The 23985-nt window shown below is 39.5% G+C and overlaps 1 protein-coding gene across 6 annotated transcripts in view; it reads right to left on the reverse strand.

Annotated features, from left to right (window-relative positions):
* The window catches only part of LOC100651746 (band 4.1-like protein 4A), a 62562-nt gene that overhangs the window by 12258 nt on the left and 26319 nt on the right, over positions 1-23985 (reverse strand). For all 6 annotated transcript variants that reach the window (XM_020868381.2, XM_048409879.1, XM_012314659.3 and 3 more), the window contains 3 exons: positions 16010-16114; positions 14973-15112; positions 3939-4036 (listed from right to left, as the gene is read on the reverse strand). In XM_020868381.2, the coding sequence (XP_020724040.1) occupies positions 3939-4036; positions 14973-15112; positions 16010-16114 (343 nt within the window). The remainder of the gene's footprint in view (positions 1-3938; positions 4037-14972; positions 15113-16009; positions 16115-23985) is intronic.

The following is a 23985-nucleotide window of genomic DNA, read 5'->3' on the forward strand; positions in this document are numbered from 1 at the left end:
TAACTTAAAGCTAGTCGTAATTTCCACGTTTATCGGCGTGCAAAGTTCATAGAAAATAGAGAAAAGTATGTTTCGCGATTCTGAGCGGGTGAACGCAGTTCTCCAAAAAGATTCGATGAAACGGTGTTGCGCGTTGCCTGTCCACCGGAAAGGCGATGAAAAAGAAACGATGGTGAAGTGTAATTTCGACGTGACGGCTTTGTGCCGCGTGGGTGCATAATGTAGCACCTACCATGCAATTTTGTTTAGACTCTCTCGGAAATAAGCGTGCCCGAGCGTTAGGCGTTGCCCCGTGAAATTTCCACCGACGCCATCCTTGTCTTGCAATGTTGACTGCTCGGAACCAAGGCGGCGTTATCGCGATAAAAATTGCACACGTTTCATCGTTCTCTTCGTGTTTTGTCTACTTCGACCATAGGGAACGCAGATTGCCGTCGCGTAAAATCTTATCGGGCATGACTCGTTTCCAAGCGGTAACACGGTGAAGAAAGACGGGGATAGAGAGAATAGTGCAACGATTCTTCATTTGAAAGCGTATTAGGTTACATGATGAATGATTCGAGTTACTTAGCTTCTTCCAGGTATTTCGTGTTTTAATAAAAAGATCTTTGGATTGAAAGCAATAGTGAAAAATCGGTAGAAATTGCGCAGCAATTCCAGTATATTTTTACCGCGAAATTTTTTGAACCGATGCATGTTAATAAGTAAGTTATTGTTATATAAATCTATTTTAGTTATATGTCAAATTTAAATAAAAAATCATCCGAGTGAAATGGTAAACAAACAATTTTTTATCAATGCAGTAAAATAATTTTGATAAATGAATTTTGACTGCAAATGAATCAAATTCTTTTTTTCTTACCGTATCCGATAGGAACATGCTACTGTACAATACTACGGTTAAATTGATTACACGCGAAATTATATGCGTTAATTGAATTACTGCACCTAAATCGCATCAAGCTAATTAAACAGGGTAATTAAACGTTAGCATAAATTTGGCGCAAATCATAGGAAATGAAATTTAATTGAAAAAGCAAAAACGATCGAATCAAATTCTCTCTTATCAAAGCTGTCGATACTACTTAATACCCGAAATACTAGGGATTTATGAAGTACCAAACAGCAGTTATTAAGTTAATTATTTTGGACCTTTATCAATTAACAATATGCAACATTACTAAAAAATCCTTCAAAAAATTTTCTGAAAAACTTAAAAACGTACTCGGTAAAAATTCGAATAATTTTTATTAATAATTTTATATCCAGGGAAATCTTTGTGTTTCCTTAACTTGCCTCATTTTCCATCTTTATATTAGAAAATAAAATCACTGTAAGCATAATACCGTAAGCATAAAGTCACGTTTAATTTAGATCTAACCATTAACTGCTACATTATAAATTTATGCGATCGTAAAATCCTCGAAACCTGTGCCTGCAGAATCTTCTCGATAATTATCGACTGTTTATCGTCGATAATTGCGTGAAACTAGCCTTACGAGATCAAGCATAACGTTATCGTGGGTTACACAAACCCGATTCCGCCTATTTTTTGCATAATGTTATTCCAGATGAGAAAACCAGAACGACCTCTTCCTTGCATGCAAGATTCAAGGGCAGTGCAAATCATACCGGAAGACGATGCCAGGAAAGTCGAGTCGTTGACAGTGAAACAAAAGGAGTTACGCCTCATTTTCAGAATTATAGTGGCATCTCTAATGAGGAACGAGCACTCGGAGGCCATTTGTGGTTCACGTTGGTAATTGTCTCGGCAAGATTACTTGCTTAAGCGATTTTCCTTTACGCCTGCTTGCGACTCGACGTTTGCGCGTTCCCGGCCAAGAGCGCTCTGTTTCTTCGAATTGTCTTCCCTTAATTGGATGTGATTCTCGGTTTCAATTAGCGCAGTTTTTTTCGCGATAATTACGGAAGTGTCGTGTTTAACGAGGATCAAAAATGATTTAAGACTATTTTTCTAAAGGTTTCGTTGAAATTCTTGGAATTTCCTTATTAAATCCGTTAGAGTAATCTCCAAAGAAATACCAATCCCTAGGGAAGATGAGAAAATATATTATCGAACTAAAATTAATCGGTACATTTCACGCGAAAATAATTTATCTCTATTTGAAATATTTTATGAGGATAGTTAGTTATTTGTTTGATTATATTTCGCGTTTTTGTTAACATATACTTGATAGAAATCCTTTGAAATTGCACCCTGTAATTGAATTATTATATTATAGTTCTGAAGGAATTAATTTACGGAGTTACGAAGAAAGCTACGATATTAATTAAGCCAAATTCCCCAGTTAGTTAAGAGTAGATAGAAGGTACCAAGAATTGAATGGTATAATAAGATTTATCTTATTACTTCGCTGTTTTCGTCAGGATAGTCATCGCTAAAACTTCAGGTTTACAAGGCAGAATACTTAAAAAGATCGAATGTTCTAGCACATAAAATTTGAATGAAATTTCCAAAGGAATTTATGAGAACTTTACTGGCTGGAACAGGTATTTCACGAACCATTACTTTGCGTCCTTCGTTAAGCATTCACAAAGCCCTGAACGCGTATGTTTAGATTTTTTCTATTGAAAAAGATTTTAAGATTTAAAGATTTTAAATAAAAAGAAATGGCTTAATAAAAAACAACAAATAGTTATTTTTACTACAAATTTTTTTTAATTTACTTAGACGAAAATATGATTAAATGCATTCGTTGTGCTTATTGATACTAAAATCAACGTTCTGTTACAAAAGTAATTATTTAATCACTTTTAAGAATACAACTGCATTTCACAATGTCAAATACCATTGTACAATCAACATTAATTAATATTAATTAACACGCTTTTCGGTTTATTTTTGCAATCAAATAGAACTGTGCAACGTTAGCTAGTGTCTCTGAATTTTTAAACCTATTCCTTTAAAAGAGTCGCTACTTTACGTCGGAGAAACAGATTTCCTCTTGAATTATTTCGTTCAATTAGCATAGGTTCGATTTCCTTTTCGTTGAAAAAATTGTCTCGTTACTCGGGCCGGGAAAATAGTTAATCCAGCTTTGCAACGAACACGTTTGGAACTGAATGTTAATGCCGCAACGGTATTACCAACTCCTCCCATTCTTCCGCATCTACGAGTTAACTTTCTTTGACCTTGAGAAGATTAATACGCCGGGATTTAATTAACGCTACCAATTTTAATCATAGCGTTCATTAGAAGCGGTAATAATCTTCGTGCTCAGTCGGCTGACGGAAGCCGCGTTGTGAAAAGAAATCGAGCGAACATTAACCATCTGATTGATTGCACTTGCCGCGTACGCTTCCGTGATACATTTGCATAATGCATTTCCCTTGGAAAATTATAGCTTTACCGGTTTGAAAAATCTGTCCTTACTGTGAAATCGCAAAATAGACAGATTTTTGATCGTTTAAGAATAAGATCCTCCATTTTTATTTCCTCTGATCGAGTGACGTAATTTGTTCACGTCGACTATTTGCATCACATTTTCGAGAAACAAACAAATAAAAACCACGCCTAATTATATCATATTCTTCTCCGGAGAAATAACTTGCACATATATATTTTTGTTGCGCCATAAGTTTACGTGATCGGAAATTGATGGATTTTAAGATCTCCGTTTAATTATTTATGGATACCTTTTTTCTTTTTCACCGATGTCGTCTTAGCAAAAATTATTATCAGTTGAAAAGAATGTTTGCGAACTTTGTCGCATGTTACGTAATACTTTCTAAGACGCAACACGCGGTTCATAAGTAACGTCTATATAAAAATTCATTTCATATATGTTGAAAATATCTATACCTATTGTCAGTTTTGGTAGTAAATCAAACAAAACCTGACTCTAACGAGTAACTATAATATTTATTAAAAATTTATATACTTTGCGAAAGTAATGTGAAAAAGGTCATATTCTTACATTGGACGACGTATGCTCCTAATTCCGCGGCCAAGTCGAACGACACAGGAAGTCGTCCTTGGAGAATATCCTGCTTCACTTGGAGGAAAAACTGGTACCTTGAATAAAAAAGAACACATATTTTTATCGTATGAATAAAAAGCAAGAACAAGACGACAAACTTTTCCTTCGATAGTTTTCGATGAAAATTTAATTTTAACACATCTGTTTTATTTTTAATATTAAAATTGTTTTATGCAATATATAACCACGCACCTCATAAGATAATATAATATTACATATAGTATAATAATAATATATAATGTAGTAATATAAATTTCTATACAATTCTTTTTGCACACAATTTATCGAGATAATATTTTATAAACTAGGTAATAGATCTTTCCTTCTCTCAAAGATATGATAAAGGAAACGTTTGGCAGCCACTGTATGTATGTCGCGTATATAATTAATAACGTATGACACGTATAAACGTCTTACACACGAGAGGAGCAAAAGAAACGAAGCAAAAGGAGCGAAGCAGAAGAAGCGAAGCAAAAGTGGAAGAAGGAGAAAAAGACGAAGAAGAATGGGAGGGAAAAAAGGAAAAGTTACGAGATGGGGTCAACTTGCGGCTCGACTCGCCGCGAACTTCGATTTTGCCATCGTTGCCTTCGCGGTTTCTCCTCTTGTAAAGTCGTCGTTAAAGGATTTCGTAGTTTCTTTTTCTTTTCTCGCTTGTACCATCCGTTGCCACGACCTTTCTCTGTCGATATCACTTGCCGTCTCTTTCCTTTCGCGCGCGTTCTCCCTTTCATGCTCGTATGCACCTTTTCCCTCGCAAGCAGATTCCTTTTCGCTAGCACACTTTTTTCCCGCTTCTTCTTCTCTTTCGCTTTTTCTTCATTTTCTACCTGCCAATCTCTCGTGCCTCTTCGTTCTTTGCTCGTCCACCAGAATCGCTTTCACCCTTCGTTCTGTCTTCGAGAATATCTCACATTCGTCCCGACTGCTTTTCCGCTGTCCTATTTACAAACACGATTTATCAGCGGCGAGCCTGAGCAATATATTTTTATTTAAGTCCTGCTGACACGGCGTGAAAAGTTCACGAAGAGTTTTGAAAAGCGATTAAAGTAAATATCAATAAGTATCTTTCTGATTCTTAGATTCTAAAATAATATTTGATTTAAAAGTCTGATAAAGTTCCTTAAGAAACATAGTAACGTTGTAACCTTCCCTTATATCCTTGAACAGTATCTCTTTTCTTTAGCTCCAGCAATAGGTGTCTTTTATAGAAAACGACATCCTCGCTTAAAGCACCGTTTGCTTAGCTCGTCGCGCGATAAACTTCCTTTCTATTTCATTTTCTTGATATACACGATCCCCGAACGCTGTTTATTAACGCATGAATAATTCCCCGACCGGTTGTGAATCCTCCACATCCTTCGAAGCCAGACCGAATCCCCGACAGACTTTTCCCTCTTTCATATTCCATTTCTTCTCCATTCCCCTGCGCTTTATCTTTTTCCTCCCTTAGTCTGCTGATGCAAGGATTACCTGCGAAATTCGTTTTAGGGTAATTCCGTGGGATTTACCATCGCTCTTCCGTTTTTCCTGCCTCTCCATCCGCGAATTCTCGTCGCGCGTAACGTTCGTCTCAAACACAAATATACACGCGTATATAACTCTCGTCTCGTTTGTACTCTCTCTCAACAGACTGCAGAAGAAATTTAATATATTATCCTGAAATCATTAAGATCCCATTTATTAAGTTCCTCTTTTTCGCTAGAGGGATTCTTCGTCTCTTCCTTTTCCAGTCATCGCCTCAATCAGTCTGCTTTCTTGTCTCGTCTTCCTCGCGTCCCTCCCTCGTTTAACCTCGTCCTCCCCTTCTGTCTCCTGTTTTTTTTCTCTCGCATACTTGTTCTTTTTTCCTGCTAGGTCCACGTTTTCCTTCCTCTTCTTCTTGCTGCCGATGCAACCTCTGCTCCCTTTCATTCTCGTTTCTCTCTTTCTCCTTTTCTCGGCAACCTCCTGCCTCCATCTCTTGCTTTCTTTTCGCCACCGTTACCCGATCGTGGGGAATACCGCTTATTAACACGCCACGTCAGTGCCTGCCGACTATAAATCTGCTCGCGTTATTAAGGAATTGTCAATTCGCTTTCCGGGCCGCTTTCTCATTTTTCAAAGTCGGATAAAGACGTCTTCGCCGCGTTTCCCTCTCGTTTCTCAGGTTCTCGCGCTCTCCTTCGTCTCACCCATACCACTTGAATTCTCGAGGAATTGCCAGGCGATTCAAGTCCCGACCTCTTCGTGCACCGCCTCCATTTACATCGCGTTTCAGGCGTTCCTGGTTACGTTAACTTTTTACGTTTCCGCGTAAACTATGCAGTGTAAATGCCGTGCGCACGCGACGTCACATGAGATTCGGTTTCAAAGCATTTCGACAACAGCTAACGAACTTTTCGCCAATTGTCTATTTTCTTCTTAATCTATTTTACATGTTACAAATTTTCCTTTATTGTCATCTTTGCATGTCTTTATTTTTATCATTTATATCGCCTTCTACTTTCATCTATATTGAACCATTTTATTTTGCTCCTTTCCACGTTCTTTTACTCGTTGCTCGAACTTCGATCTCCAAAAATGTCAGTGCAATAAACACACAAATATGCTTTAATCGTATCAACTTTGAAGCGAATTATTCGTTGCATTTCTTTTGTTAGAAGTGCAGGATATTTTACAGAAGTAAGATAATCAATGTAATAAAACAGCAAAAATATATTACAGTTAGAATCACCGAAAGGAGTAAGAAAGTAGCGTTAATGCTTACGTATGCAAACGAGTTAATCGATTAGCGGATAAAATAGAAAGTCTTTGCAAAAAATTGTAAAGAAATAATAAAAGGTTGCAGAAAGTAAATCAAATTTTATACATTTTCTGCCCTTTGAGCGAATCTCTTTTTGAGAACACCTAATCGACTCGTCTTTCTTCACGGATTCCTCGTTTCTTACTTGTGGAACTTTAGTTCGCTCGTTCCTCTGATTCGTTCGCGCGTGCAAGAAACGCTCGCCAAAGTGAGCGATAACGACACGGAGCGGGTCGCGCGCACGCACGAACGAGCGCAGGAACGAATAATTTCGACGCACTCGGAATTCTCAAACGTTACCGGCAATTCTGGAATTCCCTGGAATTTTGAGGTTCGCGATCGACCACGGATCGCATGCAGGCGTGACGTCGAACGAAAATTGTCGGCATTATCGGTGCATGCGCTAAATTTCACGGCAAACGGCGCGTTTTCGCGCTCTCAGAAAATCGATGATCGCTGGTGACTCCAAATGAAAGCACGAGTTCACCGAATACGTGCCTTGAAAAGTGCACAGGAAGAACTGACTGCCAGCAATTTGTTACAGCGTTCTTTTCACAAAAGTTTCAGTTCACTCTGACGTTATCTCTACTGTAAATTCTATTCCTTGCAATAAGTATTCCACGCTGTTAATTCAGTTTTCTCTTAATCGCGTGGTTTCTCGTCAAATATATCAGAATTCAATAAGTCTGGGCCGACAAAAACAGAATTCGTGACGTTCCTCATGAAATGGGAGGTTTATTGGTTCAGGACGTATCAAAATCTTGAATATTTCGAAATTAAAGAATCTATTTAAAGAAAATGGAAATGGTACTGAAAACGGAAGCTTTTAATAAATAGCGGAACAATAAAGGGCGCGGATTTACTGGACGATCTAATATATAACTTAAAATAAAACGATATAAACTGGACAGTAACTTATGACTCACCAAAGTAAATAGCTTGTCGTTTATCCTATTTAATCGTTTCGAAAGTCCACGACTACACCGAACAACGTATCGGAGGTGAGCACCTTGCTGAGGAGCGTCTGGGTGTCGCGTATCCCATATTCAACGCGTCTTTTTATATTTGCACGCAACCATACATGAACAGATAAAAGCGGAGGATCGTCGAAACGACAATGTCTTATCCTCACCGCACGAACGGATGCGCTACTTCTTGAGCTACGATTTTATGTCACGCAGTCCAGTCGCACAATCTGTATCTGTATTTTATATCCTGTTATATCATGTCGGGGTACGCAGCCGGGAATTTTTGCCGCGTGTTAAGGAGCTTTCGCACCGACCGACGACCCGAGGATTTGTGAATCAGAACATGCTACAGAGCTGTGAATTTTTCTCGAGGAGGAAAGCTTTGGGAAAACGGGGAAAGTTTGGTCCGTCTCATCGGGGATTAGTCACAGGTATGATAACATAGAAAGGTAGTATTTCGCTTGGTAGAAAGAATTTTCTACGATGCATTCGTAATATTACCTGTGTGATTGGCAATACTACGTGTACGGAATTTTTCATTCGTGAAAACTTCTTCCTTTTTTCGTCCATTTTGTCCCTAGATGCATCAAATATGAATATTCAGTAAAAATAGAAGAATCCTCTATGCATCTTATCTCGTTTAGTACTTTTATTTAACGATAAAACTCTCGTAAATTCAGTCACATGCACATTCCAGGATGAAAATCGAGAAAAATAGTTTACGAAGTTGCGCGCTATCGATTTCCATATTGCTCTTGCAATTACAAGAAATTGCGCCGGCGAATATCGAAATACAGCCGTGTAAATCGATGTACGGATGGTGCACCGACATATAAAACGGTCCTCTGTGAGCGTGAGCGAGCGAAGTGGAAGCCAGACACGGAATTGCTACGTCAATGAAACATCGTCGAGGGCCTCTGGAACTCGAAGAAAAAGGAAGTTACGATCTCCTGGAGGATCGTGGGCGGACATTAGTAACGATAGGCAGCGGTGCGAGTTGCCTTCTAACGTTTCTGCGCTACCGAGATGAAGAAAAGCCACCTAACGAGATTTTGTGAGATTAAACGATCGTAAAACAACGCGGAGATATCATCGATTATACGCGTAATGGTATTCTTGAACAAATCAACGAAATATTCATTGATATAGGAACAAATTAACAAAATATTTATTGGTACAGGAACAAATTAGCGAAATATTCATTGGTATAGAACTGCGAATATAAATTAGAAGTGATTTTGTAGTTCGTTTAAGATTTATTGAGAAAATTCAAATAATGTTGCATTTTCGCGTTAAACATAATCGTGGTCAGATCGGAAATTTGTTTATACATATTATTTATACTCATCTTATGTGAGAAGCTATTTTGTGTATAGAACTACCCTACTCTAAATCAGCATAATGATTTATTTTATTTTCCTAGGTATACGACAGGAAACAAAAGTTTAGAAAAGGTAGATGCGAAGAACAAAAGAAAAAGATACGCCTACCGTACGGATTCAACAATGTTCTTTATAATTTTCATTTTCGGTAGGTAATTATTATCTATCGGTCAACGGTTAATTGCTATGGACCAGCGAGAAATACGCTGCCTTAGGGCTAAATATGCTAATCTATAGTCAAGAACCCGAAGTTAGTTGTTAGACAGAAACGAGAGAGGTGTTTCCGTTTCGATCACCGGAGGGGTCAATACTCTCGTCTGCGGTACTGATACAGCGAAACGGCTATCAGACGTTTCGCGAACTTCGCATAGTTTTAGCAAAACTCGAACTAACGCATCGACTGATACCTGACCGCCTATTACATACTTTACTCGTTGGGAATTTCTAGAATTTTAGAACGATCAACATGCAATTTGAATAAAATTATAAAATCTCTTTTAATGCTTTCCACTCAACAATAAAAAGCGCCTACATGTGAAAGAAAATATCAATAACATTTTAGAATTAATATTCTAAAAATGCACACTACACGTTATAAACAAGGAAATAAAAGGGACTTAGACGCGTGACACTTTTATTCGAAATGCATTACTACAGTCGGCAGATCGAATAATTCTCTCCCATCAACCACTCCCTAAACACTCTGCCATTATACACAAATCGTTTATCCGACAACAGTCGTCGTATTTCCCTCGTTATTCGTATTCCATCGTGTAGCTATAAGAAGATCGAGACAACTACGACATAGAATTGGAACGTCCACGATTCTGCCTCGTCGTACAAGCGGAACGACGATGCTAACAGTCACATAAATTTTCACAGTTCGCGTTTTAACACCTTCGAATACCACGATATTGTGAAACTAAATAGTCCTTAACGTTCGTCATCTGCTCGCGAGAACAACAAAACTAACAGCGGTAGGACAGTAAAACGCATATCGCGAACGTGTACGATCGTACCTTTCCTTTGAAAAACTTGCTCCATCTCGGTGAACGCGCCAAAAATCAAGGACATTTAACCATTTTGCATCTGTGGCCGAGTTATCTTGCGTCGCAACGTCATTTGTGCGACGCTTTAAGTGAGATGTACATTCATTAAAACGCGAGATATCTGATTTGGATGAAAATTAGTTTGCGAGAAATCTTCGAAGTGCAATGAATTTACATAATGCCAAACGTAAGATGCGTTTAGCATGCACTTTCCACCTAATACGTATACCCTAATATCCATACAGTCTGTCTTTCTTTATTTTACAGTCTTCTGCATTTGTTTCGAGATTTGCTTAAACATTCTTTCGCGAGCGTTCGATCCTTTCACGTATCCGTAGAGCTAGAACCTCGGTCTCTCACAATAAGCGAATAAAAAGAAGCGATCGCACAGAATTCCCGTTCCAAAGTTATGGTCTCGGTACTGTAACGTTTATTTGGAAATATCGAAAAACAGATACACGAGATATAGTTGTAACCAATCTGCATCGTTCTTGTTATAATTCTCGAATAGCCTTCGATTTCTGCGAAAACAAATATGCAGTGATGGCGGGAGCAAACGCGCATCTTACCGGAATTATTTATAAGCGGTTGGTAGCGCGTAGATATTGATATCCCGCGGTTCGTTCATTGTGCAATGGAGTCGAAGATGCAACCACGACGGGGCCTCGACAAGCGTCCATCGATTGCTCATACTCGGGATAAAAGATGAACGCATTTGCATATAGATTGTGTTCGTCTGTTTCCAAAGACGCCTTTTTTTCCCTTTCCCCGGTGCACCGGATCGTGTGGCTATACCGAATCAAGCGAATGGGCATCTTTCCTCGAGTTTTCATTTTACCGGGAAAATCTTGAACGATGGACGACAAGCTTGATGCCGTGAAACCGCCGAATTTTTCCGCCCTGTCACTGTAATACATGGTCTTCTAGCGTGACAAATCCTTTTTCTTCGTTAATTTGTTGGTAGCTCTTAACGAATTACGAAAGGAACGATAATACCTGGCGATGTTATTAGATTTCGTCGGAACAAGTTGATATCTTGGCTGAAGAAAGGATGGATCAAGGTGCGGTGAAAGAATGGATAGTGCGGTAAAAGATTGATTAAGGGCAGGATGTTTGGTAATTTGATAAAGCATTATATGACAAGATAAATGTTAGTAATTGATAAGTTAATTTCAAGCAAAATGCTTACGCCTTCGATTCGTTATCGTTGGGCTTCATAAAGAATAGGTAGAATTTTTACAAAATACTAGGGATTTTTAATTAAGTAGAAGTATACAAAGGTTAATTGTATGTATATCGGTTCGATCGTACATCGCTTATAACTTATAACTAATACAGATTATCAAGAAAAATTAAGACGTCATAATGGGAAAAAATAACTACAAACTCATAAAGCTTGACAAATTTTAAAGATCTGATAGAAAAACAAAACATAAGCTAATATAGCAAGAAAAGAGATCAGATCCTACAAGAAACAGCGAGAACCTGTCTATCTAAATTACTAAAGTTTGGTACCTCGCGATTAATTTGTAATTATATTTGCAGTCTATATTCATAAACTAAAAACGACCAGAAGTTATTTTAACGAAAACCTGCGCTATTCTAGCTTCAAGAAGAGCTAATAAAGAAAACAGGTTTGCTCTGTAATCACGATCATCTAGAATGCAATGTTAATGTTGCTGGTTTTCAAAATTCTTCCGTACGACAGGACGAAAAAGTTTCTATAACTATCGTACACTGGGACGCACAATTTTCAGATTTCCATGAAAGAGCGATACTTCGCTTTTAGATACGTAATAACAAAATTACCCCCGTGGAAGCCCTCGTGAAAGCAATCAAACGAGTCGACGAGTTTCATAGTGTATAACGTTTCACGAAGTATATACATAGACACGCGTAATGTATGTATATTGTGCAAAAATAAATACTACGATAATAATACAAAAAACATACTTGGTAAACAAATCAACATTAATATAGCAACGAGTGCAATCGTTTAAAAAAATTCGTTGTTAAATTTATATAATACATTGTAGGAAATTCTTTGTACTACAAAGTTTTACGTTAACCGTCTAATCGCTAATTAATAATTTGCTTCGTGCATCACTTTGTAAGAAATCGAAAAAAATGAAGCAATCCCTTACCGTGCTTCCATTACGCGGAAGCGCATCCGGAATATTCGAGATCGACCAAGGCGGTAGTTCTCTCCCTCGACTTCGCACGTGGTCGACCACAAGAGGAAGAAACACCGTGAATGATCGATACCAACCGCAGCGAAGTCGACGGTCTCAAAAAAAATGATTGTTTTATCTTGGCAGGTGGAACTTAAAGGGAAGCAGCGTTCGCAAAACGGAGGAAAAGGTAAAAGCTAGAATCGTACACAGGGGTTGTGAAACTCCCTCCAGCGAGCAACGAATCAATTGAGTCGGTTTATCGGTGACAGAACCCTCAATTTTTCTCTAGATATCCATTAAAAAGGTCCGTTACACCCTGCCGTCGACATCGGCATTCGCTTATACTCTTGTCGACGCTCGATCGGCTAAATCGATCCACTCACGGATATATATTGCGTATAAGGCTGATAAAAAGCTGCAAGAAATGACGGCGATTCCTCTCAGGAAGCTAATACCGTTCGTACGAATTTTCGAGATATTTCGCGAATCCGATGGTTGCATTGAATTTCTTCGCAATATAGACGTAAGTTTCAATGCAATTTGAAATTACTAGAATCTACAGAAGTTATCGATCAAAGGTAATTGAACAACTGATTCTAGAGTTAGATATTCAAAGATATATGTACTTCGTCACCCTACCGTAATTTTATTAAGATCGTTAGATCTTCGGTACAGATCTCTCTGAAGATTCATAACTGAATGCATTGTAGGCTAAGTACAATAGATTCACTCGCAATTATCGTCTAATAAATTTTAATTACTACGTGTTCTCATTAAAAGCGTTCAATACTGTAGAAGTATTGATTTTAGTTAATATCTCATACAATGAATCAATAATAACATTGAAATTTACGAAGGACTCATATAAGAGATTACTCAATCTCAAAAGTCTAGTTCCAGATCTACTTATTATTAATTTATTTATAAAAGGTCATTATATTTCTCTATTGCCTTTAATTCCTTACTTCCATGTCGTGCATTCGATTAATTTTTAATAACTATCGTCTGTGATTCTGTCGACTGACAAATCTTATACTGCACTAAACGATACATAAAACATAAGATTAACATCCAGACAATTCGTTCTTTGTAATTCGAAGGAAGAATAAAAAAGGAAAGAGGAAAAGATAGTAAGTTACATCGAGTGGAGCGATTTGTTTATCAAAAGAAGCGCGCTTGCGTTACTGGAACGAGTGCAATGTCGGAGAAGGAGTGTTTTAAATTCTTTTAACTCCTTCGCTGGAATGACGCTGAGGTAAAAAGATTTTCAGGCGTGCTTTGAAGAATTTTAAGCCCAACTCATTAGGATAACGAGACAGGCATCCAGTGCCTGTGACACGAGACCTATACTCGTGCAAACGTGTCTGTTTCGTATTCATGATGCGACATGCGACAGAACCGAGAGCTCGTCCGTGTATACAAACACACGCGAACATAAAACGGATGGTACTTTGCGTTACCAGTGTTGGAACTGATTGAGAGATTACAAAACTTGCTTCGTCCATTAATTCAAGAATCACGACCGGACAATGTAAAACGATGTAAATTTTCGTCAGCGTTAACTACAAAATCGAATTCTATCTCTCCGACTATAATAGCCAAGGAGAACGGCGAGTACTGTTAGGTTCTCGTAATAAACGTGATACCAATCGACGTGTCTCTCGCTTGTGTTGTTTTCTTTGCGATTAATCGTTTAGCAATTCAAGCCGAGAAGAAATAACGGAGTGGAAGATTGAGAAGTTCACGCTATTGTATTTTAAAACGGAAAACGTGTGAATTTAAGATTAATCGTTGTTTCATGTCCTGGATATTATGAGAAGTTTGCGTGGTTCTTGGTGATGATGATGATAATGATACAGGATGAATATGTATAATTTAATTTCTATTAGTACAGCTAACAAGCATACTGACAGCATACATATTTCAAATTGTGAGCAGTCCATACAAAATAAATATTAATAATATAAGATACGAGGCACGATAATTTAATGACACGGTAAAGGAAGTTTCTCCATGACCACGTACCATTTCTACCATTATTATAACATTTTTAATAATTTACTGTAAAGAGTGTTAATAGTTTTCGTATGTTTATTGATACAAGTTCGATGAAATGCATCTATGTCTATATCTAACAACCTCGTTCGTAGTACCGTTGTTGATAAATTAAAAATTCTTGAGACGGATCTCGAGAAGATAATGAATGAAATGATTTTATAATCATCGATATAAAAACATCGATCGAAAATATTTCTCGATTATTGATTTTAATTTGTAATGGTTCACCAATACCCTGATATATTTCGTTTTATTCAGACCCATCTTGTGACACTTTTGATCCATTACCCTCTCCAATTTGACTCTTTCTGCCGTGAGATCTACCAATAAATATTCTCGCTCCATTGCATTAATTAAAAAAATAGAGAAACAAAAATATGATCCATCGCATATTTCGCTGAAATAATTCTATCAAATGTATTTCCCTTAAGCATAGAATTCAAATACAATTATGCCAAAGCTTGGATCGATAAAATTATTTGCGAGAGGGTGGTTTACAGCATCGAGGGTAGTTAGTGGACCATTCGCGTGACGAGATAAATTCAATCTGCTCACCTTGTGATCTCTTCAATGAGCTTGCAGGGGTCCGCCGCGTAGAATTTCACACCGAAGTAGAGAGTGTAGACATCCGAGCTCGGATCTCCTTTTTGGACTTTCAGTTGCTTTCCGATCTTCTTACTCGGGTCGAGCCATTGCTATAAAGGTGCGCGAATAACACAGTAGAGAATTACTTCTAAATAATTAATCCCCTTCCGATCGAGGCGCGTCACGCTGAAACTGTTGATCAAGCAGACCGGAAATTGCAGGCAGCTCGACATTTCCCGTGGATAATAATCCTATCCTCTTATGGCCCGGGGCCGATGCAATCGACTCCCTTCGGGCCATCCTTCCTATGAATTTTTCATCATCGAAATCTAATTAACCGTTCGATATTCAGTTATTGCATTGATCATACTGCTGTTTGTTCAGAGTCACGCCAAAGACGTAGCAAAGACACTGCTTCGCGTTAGACCGAGTCAATTTGCCTTTGATTATAATTATAGAAGGGAACGCGTCTGTCTCATACCGTAATTGACAAAGCTTTTCCAGAAAGCGAACAGTATTTCTCACGCGCGCTACCTTGATCTGAAAATTAAGGTCTAAAGAGCTTTCGAAACGATCATATGACATCTAATTCAATACTCGTGCAAATAAAAAGAAACTTCTTGATATATTTTCATGAAAACAAAAATGAAATTTAAAAACAATGGCGTAGTATATTTTTCAATGAAGTTATTATATGGTGAGATACAATTGTATAATAATTTTAAAGTATGTTAAAAGGTATAGTAGGCACGGAAAGTACTTAATAAGCGTTAAATTAAAAAAATGTCAATGATTTAATATCTTAATATCGCACCCATATAATCGGTACATAAATATCGGGATAAACATATTTTGCTAGTAACAAATATAACATATCCGGAGTCACCCAACTAGTACATAAACATCAAGATGAAAATGTTTACAAATGCTTCCTGCACCTACTACACGCTATTCGTTGTAATTTCGATCAACTCGATACGGAAGGTCAATAGAAACAACATCCTTACCGTCTGATTGCTGTGATCCAGGTAACGTAGACCGAAGTAAGCAGTCTCTAATAGATTCAGGTGCCTGAACACCCTATCCAGCAGTTCCTGACCAAGGTTCGAGCTCTGAAAAATAGAAAAAAGAGCAATGTTTGATTTATCCAGTCAATAACAATGCCGACGTTAGCGACACGAGCGGAATTACTTCCTGAACCGACCTACATTAGTATCACTGCGACGACTTTCGATCCGAGCTCGATCGAGCGTGGTGATTTAAATCGTGATGCGCACGCGTCATTGAGCACGTCGTTCGAACTGCATTAGAACGCGTTTATATGCCTTTGTGCACGAGAACCAACTATCTATCGACGCTGATTCAAGGGGAGGTTGTACGACACGTTTCGTAACGGTTCCGTCCCAGCCGCAAAATCGATTTCCGTCTGTTTCCAGCCTGAGAATCTCGCGCAATCTGTCATTACGCTCGGTAGATTTTCTAGCTGTACGCGGAATAATTAAGTTCTATCCGTAGCGCGAGCAGCCATATCACGATCGGACATGTGGTACTTCGCAATTATTACACAGGACAGAGTGAAATAGAATTTCAAATCGAGTTTAAAACAAAAACGAGTTTAATACAAAACCAGCTCGATCCTCTTGATGTCGTGATAGCACGTCACTTGTTTTACTGTGATAAATAACAGGTATGCTAGATCGAAACGCTTTCGTTATCGATCGATCTTAGTTTCTTGTCAATGCTTTGTGTTTTCCTTACATTTCCAACATGCGTGTTTCTATATTTTCGTAATACATCGTTTGGTTTAATAAAAACAGAAATATTTATGTTATACAAAATAAATAAATAGGATAAAGACTGGTTTCCTGTATGTAGATTCGAGAGATCCGAGCAATCGCTGTTTTTTTTTTTTTTAGATAGATACTCGCTCCGTTTCTGTTAAATTATATTTTAACGTACGTATATTCTTCTATATAAAAAGTAATTTCTATACGTGTAACGAAATAATAGGTAGTCGTAACTTCTCGCACAAGATTACTAAATGTTAGTTCGCTGACGCTTAACTTAAATACATATGTTCGTATCTCGCATAGTTCTCCATTAAACTTTCACTTCGAATGCTATAGCAATTAGCATACCGGGCTTCCAAGAGTCAAATATTCTTTTAGAGATATTAATCTACTTAAACATTTTCGACCCGATCAAGAAACAGTGCCTTACCATTCCTATCTTCAAACAATATAACTCAAGAGAAAACTAACAAGGAACTTCAGGAATCAAACTAATTTCCAAGAATCTAATATTCTTCCTTAGTATTTCTAAAAATCTAATATAAAAATTAAAAGTATCTTCCTAAAACCACCATCAAAAGGAATGCGGTCAAGAATTTATTTCCACGATACGGAGCTTACAATTTCTCCAAGTTCCCCTTTGCGTGGTTAAGTCACCTCGATTGGAAAAAAGAGGGTAGAAAGAAAGAAAAAGGGAAAAATTCGAGCAGAGACGCCCGATAAAAGAATGGAAAGGTGAAGAATGGAGAATAGTTTACTGCATCGACTCAGCGTCGATTTAACCGCGGGACATCCAGTCGGTGAACTGAGATTGAAATCACCGGTTTCCGGTTCCCAGTTGGCTCCGTGGCTGAGCCATGACGCTCGTTTGTTCCCCTTCGGGGGAAACTAACGGAGATTCACGACGTGTGTTTTCGTACTCGATCGTTTGTTCCTTGAAGATATGGGCTGTGTACATCCCCGTGCACGTGAATATACGAAGAAGGAAAAATATCCCTGAGTTTGCTCGTAATTAGCGTAGCCGCGTTACCACCTCTTATTCTTTACCCCACGTCCTTTCGTTCTACCGTACAGTCTTCGTCGATCTACTTACGTACTTGACTCTCCGGCGTGTTCTCCGTTTCTCTTCCGCGAGACGTTCGTTGCGTTCAGCTGTCTCCCTCGATCGTTCATTACATACAGAGAGCGCCGTTTCTTGCGCGCGCACATCACTGGAATTCGAGGATGATAATTGAAGCCGAGGCTGATGTCTCTAACGATCTTGCGGTGGCTCGACTTTGACAAGTTGCGCGCGATATGTATTGATCATCGCCACGCCGTGCACGTATTCGAGACAATTGTTAGTTTGCGGCGTTACGGCTGCCACGCTTCGTCATTTGTCGAGGGAAAGTGTTCTTCGGAAACGAGGAAACCCGGGATTCGAACGCAAATTAGCGGTGTCTTTCGAGTGATCCGCGTAAATTTTGTTGATTTCCTTTCGTGGGTGTTGAAAGAAAAATTAATAAAAAGCAAAGTTATAATGTCACGTCGAAACATTTGATGTCGTAATATTTTGTTTGCAAATATAATTAAACTTTAGGAAATTTCCGATCGAAATATGTACTACTAAACGATAAAGTCATTTGAGTACCATCGTTTCTGCCATTTCCTTCGTATCATTTTCTCTTCAAATACTCGTTACACCATGAACATTTCGCACACAGGTCGCAGAATTTTATGACGATAAGTAAACGTATTGTTGATTTCCTTAACGATCGAATAATAATATATCATTCGTATGAAAGATGTGAATACGTAGAAATAATCAGTATCTCTATCTTTATTATCCGTTATAGTTAATATCAATGAAGCAAATTTCCTTAAATATAAAATAATAGAATTGAAATGTAAAATTGAAGTCGGAGCGACTTTTTCTTAAATTATTCTTAAAATTTTTCTGCCATAAAATATTACAAAATCATATTTTACCTTTTCTTATCAGCATTTTTCAAAATCTCCTTTCGTCTAATATGGAATCTTTTATTCATCAGTTGATAAAATCACCAAGAATATTTAACCGAAAAAAATTTTACCTTATGACACATTTTTATCCGAATAATGAATGAAGCAATAATTACAAACTACTGCACACGTTTCATAAACGTTCATCAATACAGAGGGTATCCGGACAAAAGACCAAGGGCCAGCCAATATCCAACAAAGAAATTCGTCAAATAAAATTAGGTAATGGTTTTCGATAGCCGGGGTCAACGACAAAGCATCGGGGCATGAACGAAGGAAAAAAAGGAAGGAAAATGAAAGAGAAAAAGCGAGAGAAATATCGAACGAGGCAGCTCTGTCTCGCTCTCGTTTTTTCTTCTTTCGTTCTTTTCAACTCTGGCTGTACTTGTATCTGGATCGCGGCGTCATGAAATTTATTGTAGGTGCCGTGAACCCATCCACGGCTCTGGCATCTATTCTACCTCTGCTGCACCTGCACTTTTACCACGACGAGGTGGTTTGCACCTTCCACGGATCAGGCCAGTTCTTCTTCTACCAGGGACAGGTATAATGACATTGGAATCGGTGCAACGAACGAATGCACAGTGCGCGCCGCTGCGTAATTTGTTGCAAGAGCAAAAACATATTTCCAGCGAAAAATGTGATTACTGCTCCTCCATAGTTTACTTGGTGCGCGTCGAACGAATTTATTAATGAACGAGCACAAGGCTATACGAAGATCGCCGCGACAAGTTCATAAATGTTGCACTTTTATTGGAACAAACGGGGACGTGTATCGTGTGTCCGGTACGCGAAGATAGAATTTGTTATATCACACGAATGCTCCTGTGGATCACACCATTTAAATGATTCACTCGGTTTCATGCAAAATTTATTTTTTAGGAGCAGAACAGTTTTCCATGGAAAGATTTTAAAGAGTAAAGCTAATAACGCACGGTCCTAGGCTAAACGATTAAAAAGTTAACAGTTCGCAAACTATGGATTGTATTCTATAGAACTTCTGATTTAATAAAACAAATGCTCCTAGTGTAACAAAGGCAGAAAATAGAAAAACGCGTGAAATTGAAAACAAATATTTAATCGATTTAAAAAAAAGATTTGAATGTTCGAAAAAAAGCTCTAATTTAAAGGGAGTCCTAATATGGGTGCGACGAACTTCTTCCCTTTATTAAGCTCTGATCGTAGACAGGAATAGTTTCCTTTGCAACGCTACACTTGCGATGAATACGGGCAATTTTATTAAAACGTGCCCTTATCTTTTAGCTCACTCGTTGAATCTCCCACAACGCATACGAACGCGCGATCCAAGTGAAATATAGTGTTCCCGGACCAACGAAGTATATCGCGATTTTATCAGTCGGTCGAAATACAAAAAATCGTCACGGTTGTGCTGCAACCGGAACAATGTTATCATAGGAACATACCGAAACAAAGACGTAATCCGCGCGAAGAAGAGGGACGGTCGAAGAGGAAAGCAATAGTTCGACGAGAGGCAAAGAGAAGAGGAAGAAGACGAAGAAGGTGGAAAGGTGCAGAAAAGAAACGTCGATGGCCCAAGGTTTACTGCTCATCTCGACCGGTTACTCTCGTAAGTCCTTTTAAATCTCGGTAATCTACGTGGTTGGCACCGCGAACATCGAAGCTTTTCGAAAACAGTGACAACCATGATGGAAACGAGGTTCCCGTCGACCAACGATCAGCACAGAGACGAGCACACTTTTGTCGTCCACGAGCTACGTGATTCTCGACAGACACGCGTGGCTTCTGAATATTTTGGATTTCGTGGATCGACTGATGCCTTCGTGGAATCGCAAACGAGGGAAATGAAAGGGCTGCATTTTTTAACGAGATTTATGTTTCCGCGTGCAACGTGACTCACGAAAGGAACGGTCGATGAAGAACCTGGAGAATCCAACTTGCGATATTATGAGTACGATTTGCTCGTAATTCGTATCGGCGTTACGAAGTACGTATTATAAAATTTCGCGTTGTTATTAAAAAAGATTCGTGGTCGAGATAAGCACAATCGTTCCCGAAAGGAGCCTTCAAAAAGATGCAGAGCACCAACTGGTTCCTGACCAAAGGTTTGGCGGATCGGAAGATCGAAGAACTTCAATGTCCACAAGAAGAATCGACTTGGATCCCACTCCCTGGCCATATCCCAGACCCGCGATGAAATTCGCCCGGCTGCTTCCAGGATGCATTGTCTTCGCCTTTTTCTTTTCTCTCTCTCTCTCTCTCTCTCTCTCTTTCCTTCTCTTGCATCCCTTCTTCCCTCAGCTTACGAGCGCCAGCGGCTTGGTTTCGGTGTATATATACAACACAGCATCGGTATCGGCGGATACGTATGTATACTACCTGTACGTATAACAGAGCGAAGGTCTATGCCCTGATGCTGCTGGCCCGATGTTCGGGCTCAGGGGTACAGGAACACGCGGCAGGCAGAAGACCAGCAGAAGAAGAAGAGGAAGGTGCTGGAAGAGAGTAGACGGAGGGACGCGACTCGATAGAATCTGGTGAGGCTTATTCCACCGGTCTTTTTTCACCTTTTGCTTACATAATGTATTCTCAAACGTACATACGGCTCTGGGTACTCTGCTACCAGTGAGCCTTTACGTATGGCATCCGCATGGGCCCTCTCGTGCCGTCTGTGTGCCTTCGTGTTGGTACGCGCGTCCACGTACGTGCTCTCTCTACACGCTCTACGCTCTACACTCTACGACGGGATGGTCGTGTGGGTGTACGTGGACGTTCGCGGCAACGGGAGACACTCTTATCGTTGTCCACCCATACGTCCATTGCTGGCCGTTTCGCCGTGGCCGACGCTGTCGTCGTCGTTGTACGCCCGCAAACGTGACGGAGGCGTGTCACATCGGAATACAAAAGGTATAATACCCACATACCGATGCCGCTAACTCATACCTACCGGGGAATACCAATTTTCGAGCTACGAGCTCTGTTCATCGCCGCGGCCTCGACGCACTCCCTCGATCGCCCGCGGACAATTCATTCGCGATACCAGACTACCTATTCGAGTACCTACACGTGATGCTACAGGTGAATGTTGTCGCTTCGATGAATTAACCCTGCTGCTCACGCCAATCTCCACCGGTTTATATCAGAGGTCGGTTAAGCGGTAATTCGAATTGTTTTTTCGATATAGTTAACGAGTACTTTAAAAAAATTCTTTCTCATCTGCACGAATGACTGTTGGCAGCAAGAAAATTGATATTTTCTCGTTGATACTAATGTGATTCTATATTTAAGTGGATGCTAAGCTAATTAGAAATTTAGAAATCGCTTCATTAGAATAACGCCCTAAGAATCGAAATACATATAACTTTTCATACTCGAAACACTAAAATTCCAACGAATTGCAAATTCTAGATATACTTTTTAAAATACCTTTAAATGAGCAAAAATTCGACGAAGCGAACGCAATAAATAGGAAAGCTCTGGAATTCGATTAACTCCCACGATCGATCACAATTAGCACCGCTCGAGACCGCCTCGTTCTGAATGACAGACCGGCACGAGCAAGCGAACGTAGTCAGCAAAACGAAATAAACCGGGAAAGGGAAGAAGGGGGATCGGCTCGTTACGCGATGAAAATAAATTACACGTTTTCGTGTCAGGAAAGGTAATCGTTAAGCAATTAAATAAATTAGTTAATTAAACGCGCACGGGAGAGGTAAACGCTGGTGGCGCATACACTAATGCGCTTCTTGCGCGGGCACAGAACGGTTCATGCGCGAGGACGATACCTGCCCGGGTTGTTTGTCACTTTTTCCAAGCGTTGCGACGGCGAAGGAAGCCTCGAAGCTGCGATGGTTGGTCGCCTTGCGATCGACGGACTCTCGCGTAACTTATCGCTGCTGCAATGCACTGGAACGAAGCAACGCTTCGGTAGTTGCACGGTTCACGTTCATGCACGCGGGCCAGGCTATCGCGTGTAAGCTGGCTGTGGTTCTTGCCGTACCCCGACTGGCCATTACCATTTTTCACGCACAAATCTATGGTTACATTAACTCGATATTCCGCGAAGCACGGCGATTCGTCGACCGACACGGAATTATGAAGGATTCATTCATCGTGGAACAAGCGGCGACTGATTAGCGTTGCTCGATTCCATTTAGCGCGTTCGTTATCTCGGGTATATGTACACATCGAGGGAAAAGAAGAGAGAGAGAAGAAAAGGTGCGTACGGCATTCTCTGCAAGGCATTTCTATCAGGGTCGGTCGGTCTGTCGTCTATAAATAGTTACATGGTGGACGTAGCCCAGAGAGAGAATGCGTAGTCCATACTTAATATGTATACCCATGGTAGGAGGGAAGGTTTCGATGCCGCAAGGACAGCACTTCGTCAGTCCATTTGTCACTTTTTATAAACCGCGCCGCTAAACTTGACGTGAAACGTCATGTACCATTGCTGTTTATGCTGCGCGCCATGCTTAGGATCGATGTATTATCCGAGAAGTTGCTTAGATGGAAGCAACGCTTCGATAGTTCTCAATACAGCGTTATTGTTATTACGCGGATGTGAGGGATCAGTCGTTTTTGTTTCATCCTCCACGTGCTTCCTCTATAGCGGTTTAACGATAGACAAATGCTTTTCAGTCGAAAATGACACAAAAGATGTAACGAAGTTAATAACGGTTAAACTAAACCGCACGAAATTACAACATATTCTCTTCCAGGTAATTAACTTTCTTGTCGCTGCTATCTTCCTCTCGATCACGGTTACGCTACATCCGTATCACCTCGCGTTCGCTTACCCCAAAGTGAACCAAACGATGTTACGTTAAGCTAAGTATCTCACCATTGCAATTTCTTAGTAAATTTTAAACAACGATACCTTTAACTTACAAACTCACACTGAAGCAAACTTTGTTCCTTAAGCTACTCCTAAATTGCTCAAGCAATTGTTCAGAAATCCACCTATCGATGAATAGAAATGCCGGAAAATCCCCGATGAAAGAACGAACCATTGAAACAATGAGATTTTCTCCGCGAGTGGTAATACGAAAAAATGTTTCGGAGCTCTATGTCGTAACGGCTGCTATTATGCAACTTCGAAGGCCATACCATTTCGAAAACGAAAGAAGGCGAGAAAGAGGGAGGAGTGTTACAGGCGGGATAGCTAATGGATGAAACGTAATGAGAACAAGCGTTGAATACAGCCAGGAAAATCA

Source organism: Bombus terrestris, chromosome 2, assembly GCF_910591885.1.
Source record: "Bombus terrestris chromosome 2, iyBomTerr1.2, whole genome shotgun sequence".
Taxonomy (NCBI): domain Eukaryota; kingdom Metazoa; phylum Arthropoda; class Insecta; order Hymenoptera; family Apidae; genus Bombus; species Bombus terrestris.